This window comes from Cynoglossus semilaevis, chromosome 11 (genome assembly GCF_000523025.1).
Source record: "Cynoglossus semilaevis isolate Cse_v1.0 chromosome 11, Cse_v1.0, whole genome shotgun sequence".
Classification (NCBI taxonomy): domain Eukaryota; kingdom Metazoa; phylum Chordata; class Actinopteri; order Pleuronectiformes; family Cynoglossidae; genus Cynoglossus; species Cynoglossus semilaevis.
The window spans coordinates 15,137,609-15,143,970 of NC_024317.1; the positions used below are offsets into that span (position 1 = coordinate 15,137,609).

The 6,362-nt window shown below is 40.8% G+C and overlaps 2 protein-coding genes across 2 annotated transcripts in view; one reads left to right on the forward strand and one right to left on the reverse strand.

Annotated features, from left to right (window-relative positions):
- Nucleotides 1–689, reverse strand: part of podxl2 (podocalyxin-like 2) — an 11,957-nt gene extending 11,268 nt beyond the window's left edge. Inside the window, exon 1 of the mRNA XM_008320904.3 lies at nucleotides 286–689. Within this exon, the coding sequence (XP_008319126.1) occupies nucleotides 286–319 (34 nt within the window). The 5' untranslated portion in view covers nucleotides 320–689. The remainder of the gene's footprint in view (nucleotides 1–285) is intronic.
- Nucleotides 690–1,361: 672 nt separating this feature from the next.
- capza1a (capping actin protein of muscle Z-line subunit alpha 1a) lies at nucleotides 1,362–6,244 on the forward strand. Its single transcript, XM_008320893.3, has 10 exons — nucleotides 1,362–1,501; nucleotides 2,740–2,803; nucleotides 3,115–3,166; nucleotides 3,266–3,329; nucleotides 3,673–3,879; nucleotides 3,968–4,047; nucleotides 4,151–4,229; nucleotides 4,772–4,843; nucleotides 4,956–5,018; nucleotides 5,105–6,244. Exons 1-10 carry the CDS (start codon nucleotides 1,460–1,462, stop codon nucleotides 5,243–5,245), a joined length of 864 nt encoding a protein of 287 aa, XP_008319115.1. The 5' UTR covers nucleotides 1,362–1,459; the 3' UTR covers nucleotides 5,246–6,244.
- Nucleotides 6,245–6,362: the final 118 nt, after the last annotated feature.

Consider the following 6,362-nt stretch of genomic DNA (forward strand, 5'->3'; position numbering starts at 1 on the left):
TTGTGACTGACTAACATAATTTAATAATACACATTATACAAGAAAACACAGTGGTTCACAGTACACACAATCACACGTGATGCTGTGAGGCTGAGAATAGAGTTGACACTGATGTTATTTTCCTGATGTTTTTCCAAAGTCTCAGGATCTTTGAAATATTTTTGTCACCATATTTTCCCTCATGGCTCTGATGATATAGTATTTAAATATAATCAAGGATTCAAATCCATCTCTACTCAGTCTTTGTTAAGGAAAAATAAATGGCAAACAAACAGACAGACTCACCGATGACTGTGTGGATGAGGAGCAGGCCCGGCATGTCTGCTGCAGTGCTCACCTCCTTCTCCTCCTCCTCCTCCTACCTCGGCTCTGTATGAATGGACCGATCCCGCAGAATTCAATAGAGGATGTGGATGGTGCTGGCCAGGGGAAAGGATGTGCGCATGGCCCCGTGCAGCGTCTTCCGTGCGGACTCTGCCAACAGCCTGTCTTCGGTGTCCGTGTGGACGGTGGGGCAGATGGACAGAAGACGATGAAGGTCGGAGCTGGATCTGAGCTGGTCCTGCTGCTGCTACTGCTGCTGCTGCAACTCCAACACTGGATATTAGTGTGGCGGCTGCTTGTTGTTCACACCGATCACCGCCAGAGGCCGCCAGACTGCAATACTGCTTTATGAAGGTAAACAACTCGTTCTAACTTTTACCCTATACGTACACAATTGACCAAGAATGTCAATAAAAGAAAAACTAAACTAAAATCATTACTTTTTAAAATACCACATGTACACTTTCACACAACGTTCTGCAGCTGTGTTATGCCATCAACATGTTTTAAAAGTGATAGTATATAGGGATCAGCTGGTTGCACTGAGGACATTTTTGTAAAGAGTAAAATCTAAATAAATGCTAATTAATTAATTAATTAATTAATTAATTTTTATACCAGAATAGAGCATGTGAGACAGAAGGCCAGTTCTCAAACTGTGGTACCTGTACCACTGGTCACTTGGAATTAAGGTGTGATTTGTACTGGTACTTCATTAGCAGTTCCAATAAATAAGCTAATAACAAAAATTATTAGCTGAACAGTGTAGGCCTGTACTGTGCATTAATCATTGGTCGTACTGGTAGTACTTAAAGAGGCAAATTTTTCAGGGGTGGAATGTAATAAATGCAATTTAAAAAATAGACACTAGTCTAAAAGGAGAGTTGTGAGTATGTTACAAGAGTTTAGCTAACTTGGCTTATCCGTTGAAACAGATACTCTAGTCTGATACTGATCTTTCGGAGGGCAAGTAGTTGCAAGTTTTTAAAACTAAACCCAGAAAACAGTCACTGACTTTGGATGACTGTATTTACAGCCCCCCCCCCTTTCGTACGCCCCTGTTGGGCTCTGTTGGGCGGAGCCACAGCAGACAAACCTGGCAACCCGGACAGTTGATTTTGTTAACACTTGACTGATGAAGATGGGGGATATGGAGGAGCTCAACGATGAAGAGAAGGTATAAAAATAAACAATCTTCGCTGTCGCTGGGTTATTGTTCTCCTTTTGTTCGCTTTTAACCATGAAATCGTCGCTGTTTTGAGGCACAATAATACCGATCTCTGTCCAGACATCGTGCTGCTGTCTGACCCTGCGGAGTTAAACATATGTTGTTGTTGCCGTGAAAACACACGCGCGCACACCTGCACGGATGTTTTGTGTGTGTGTATGTGTGTGTGTATAAAATAGTCCTCTGAACAATCGAATATAACCTTCTGTGAGTGGATTTATTGAAAACAGAATGAATGCAGTGGGAGGAAGTTGGGCTACTTCCTGCATTTTACAGTGGGGATCATGACATGGCATCCACACCCAGTGTCTGTTTCTGCATGATCTCCCAGCTGAAACTAAAGCTTCTTTTTACTGCAGCACTCACACTTCAATGTGTGTTTCTCGTTCTTTTTGGATTTTTCGGATTTCAGAAGTGTTTTTTACCTCCCGAGAGAGTGCTTTGAGCTAACACTCCCCCAACTGCCGTCACCTCCTTCAACCTCCTCATCACTGTCATGCAGCTACACGCTGTAAAAGAACTCTGTACATTCCTGATAGCTGCTGGACTGGTCAGAGCATCACTGCACTCTCTGCAGTGAAAACAAGACAACACACTCTGTAGGAATTTAAATAATGATGAACAGCATGCGTACAACGGCGGTGCGGACGTGGTCACTGCACTTTGAATGACTCATTCACATGCACACTAGAATCTGGGTTATTTGATTGTGAAGCGGCTTTCTGGCCCAACGACCCAGTGGCCTGTTCCTGGGTCACTGCCAGCTGCAGCCCGCCCTCTAGGCTCAGTATGTGAATCTATACAATGTCAGGCACCACTCACCGTGAAACCACAGCACGACAGGCTGCGCTTCTACAGCCTCTGTGTTCAGTGTGGCTTCGACACCACATGCTTACACTTGCATACAGTCTTCTAAGAAAAACCCCGGGGCAACATTCCCCCGCCTGCCATGTAAGGAGTGGCCGGCAGAGACTGAACAAGTCTGTGTGCAGCCAACAAAGTCAGTGGCACGCTGCTCTCTGCTTCCCCCTAGTGGCAGTATTTAGGCATTTAGTAACTAAACTTTCAAACAAACAGCTCTAGCATACAAATCGTTTACACCCATCAGTTCACGGCCTAGTAATAAAGATCTGTCTACTATCATCATAACTATCTGTTCTATATCAAGACTTTTGATGTGTCTGCAGGTTCGTATCGCAGCTAACTTTGTGCTGCACGCTCCTCCAGGAGAGTTCAATGAAGTCTTCAATGGTAAGATTATTTGTTTGACATTTTCACATATTTTGTATGAATTGAATGGATACAATTTCGATTGTCATTTTTATGTCAAACATATTTTTTGTTTGCCAAACCATTCAAATAAGTTGCTGCTCCAATGATGCAAAGTCATCATCATTCATAGAAAATCACCGTGCAGTGAAACACATCTCACTCATACAGATTTGTTCTCTTTTGCCTGTATGTTGTTTTTATCCACGCTAAGGCTCTAACAAGTACATAAACATGCCCATACTATGTCTACATGTGAGTTTGTAAGTACTGTTGCTACCTCTTATATCCAGATGTACGACAGCTGCTCAACAATGACAATCTCCTTAGAGAGGGCGCAGCACAGTGAGTGGAACCTAATGTTAAATCCACCAAATGATATTGTTAATACACACGTACATACATAGATATATCTTACTGTTTTTATGTACCTTTCCCATCTAGTGCCTTTGCCCAATATAACATGGATCAGTTCATCCATGCCAAAGTGAATGGATATGAAGATCGGGTAAGATGGAATGTCATTACCTTTCCACTGCTTTCCACTTCACAATCTTTGAGTATTAAATGCGTGTGTCAACCTGCAGTGAGGCTTCAGTTGATCAGTACTAGCTGTTAGCTATTTGTTCTTTTGTTTCTTATAATAAAATCATATCTAACACAACTTACATAATGAAGTTAAAGCAGCAGCAGAGATACAATGATAAAGTCTTAATGACTGTGTGTAGTTACACGTGAATACACAGACATTTTCCAGACAAATATTCTGTAGATAATGGATGTTAATTATTATTTTTTAATGATGACACAGATGACATTTAAAACATTGGTTCTTTTGTTTCCACCTTCAGGTCCTGATAACAGAACACGGAGACCTTGGCAACGGCCGCTACTTTGACCCCCACAATAGGATCTCCTTTAAATTTGACCACCTGAGGAAAGAGGCCAGTGATGCCAAACCCCATGAGGGCGAGGCTTCTCTGAGGTCATGGAGAGATGCCTGTGATTCTGCCCTGAGGGCCTACGTCAAGGAGCACTACCCTAATGGAGCCTGGACTGTAAGAGTGCTGAGCCGACTGCGCTGCTGCTGCCACATTCTGCAGGCCACAGGCCACACGCCCATTTATTATGTCTGATCTGCTGCAGGTTTACGGGAAGACGATTGATGGGCAGCAGACCATTATCGCTTGTATTGAGAGTCATCAGTTTGAGCCGCAAAACTTCTGGTAAAGTTGCAGCACATGATCTTGATGAGTAAATTCACATTTACTCAGAAACTTACATTAAGTTGTGTATTTAAAAACAAAATGCCTTTCTCAACGCTCCCAGGAATGGTCGTTGTCGATCTGAGTGGAAGTTTAGCGTGTCGCAGTCTACAGCAGAGGTGGTGGGAGTCATGAAAATACAGGTAGAGAGAAGTGAATGGTGAAAGATTTCATAAAATAAATAAATAAAATGTTGAATTGAAATGTAATTCTCTGCAGGACTGTCTCCTCTGTTAGATTAATTATGCTAGCAAACAGAATAAGGTTTAGAAATTAAAATGTTTTAAATTTTGTCTTTTTTACCACCGGTAGCAACAAAAAAGTGGTTTGTTGGTTGGAAGTCCAGCTTTCACAGTTGCCCAGTGCTCATTTACTCCCAGTAAAGTCAGGCATCTGTAAAGGTGACTCATGTCCAGTGTTGCCCAGTTTTGAAGCCCCATAGAAGCTGAGCATCAACAGGGTTTAATACCCTCTCACTAAAGGACAAAAGATACGAGCAAGTCTTAACAGACTCTCTGTGTGACTTTATTCAAATAAATGCCAGTGAGATATTATACCTTAGGTTAACATCTGCAGATATACAGTACTGTAGTACAGTCAATGCTGTACTGTGGTGTAGTTTCATTTCAGTATATCATTGTTTAGTTTCACTGTTTCATGTGTGTATTTTTGTTGTTGATCTCAGGTTCATTATTACGAGGATGGAAATGTTCAGCTGGTCAGTCATAAAGATGTGCAGGAGCCTCTGACGGTGTCTGTGAGTAATCTTTATTATGCTTTTAAATTCAAACAATCTGAAATCACAAAGAAAATATTCTATACTTTTTAACTGTTTGAAAACACCTAAGAGTTTTTTCTTGTTTTTGTAGAATGAGAGCCAGACAGCCAAAGAGCTGGTGAAAATTATTGAAGAGGCAGAGACCAACTACCAGGTGTGACTGATGGGTTAATCATAAAACTTTAAGATGACCCAAGTGTCACAAACTTGTCAATATTTATTATTTATTATTTTTTACAGTTGGCCATCAGTGCGAACTACCAGACCATGTCCGACACCACCTTCAAGGCCTTACGCAGACAGCTCCCTGTGACCCGCACCAAGATCGACTGGAACAAGATCCTCAGTTACAAAATTGGCAAAGAGATGCAGAATGCATAGAGGACAGAGACCCCGTCTCCCGATGCCTGATGTGTCTGTGTCTCCGCACAATCTTCAGCATGTCTCCACGACATCACGGCTTGTGTCAAACGGATGCCTTTATTTAACGAGACTCTAGAGAATCTAATGTTCGTGGCTTGGTAGAAATACATAGATACAGCATTTTATTTGTATTTATCAGTGACACTGTGAGACACGGGCCTGTCCTTCAAACGCAGTCAGGACGTGTGTCATTGTTGTCAGTGCTACCAAACACGTCTGTATGCTCCCAAAATATATTCATCCAGAACAAAAATATATATATAGAGAGAGAAAAAAATAACTGCTATTCTTTTAGAGCTTCCAATACCTCCACAGTTTCTTATGTTATTAACAGAGATGCTGTTTGACTTGTTACCAGCTGCAGAGACTTGAAAACATTCGTGCATTTGTGACATAATGGAAAAGTATTCATGTCTTTTTTTGTTTCCTCCCTGCTAAATATATAATATATTATTCTTTATTTTGATTTTACAAGGGAATATTTGAATGAACATCCCTAAAAGCACACACACAAACTTATGAGTTGTGAGTACATCACATAGACATAATGCATTCCCTAACCTTAAATATTACAAATGTATGCCAAATCCTAATCCTTAATTCTAATTCTAACCCAGATCTAATTCCTTTCCTAAACTACAAAATACACTCATTCCTAATAGATCCTGAGACATGTCCCCACGAGGACAAAGGGTCCTCCCTAGAAATGATGTTGTCCCCACAAGGATAGTACACATAGACACACACACACAATCAAAATGTTAGTCTTCATTAATTTCCTCCTTGGTACATGGGTAGACTTTCTTATTAACCACACCCTGAGTACACACACACACACACACACACCCAGTCAAATGTATTAATGTCTTGCTTGGCATTTTCATTTACTATATATTTTTTACAAACTGTGAGTACAAGATAATATTCTTGAAATAAATGTTTTCTTTCAGTACATAAGCTTGGGTTTAATTCTTTTTTTTATTCACAAGTAAAACTGAAATATAGACTGAAAATAGTTTGTTTAAATATCTGCAACGACAGAGCATGAACCCAGAACTAACTACTTATCTTTAAA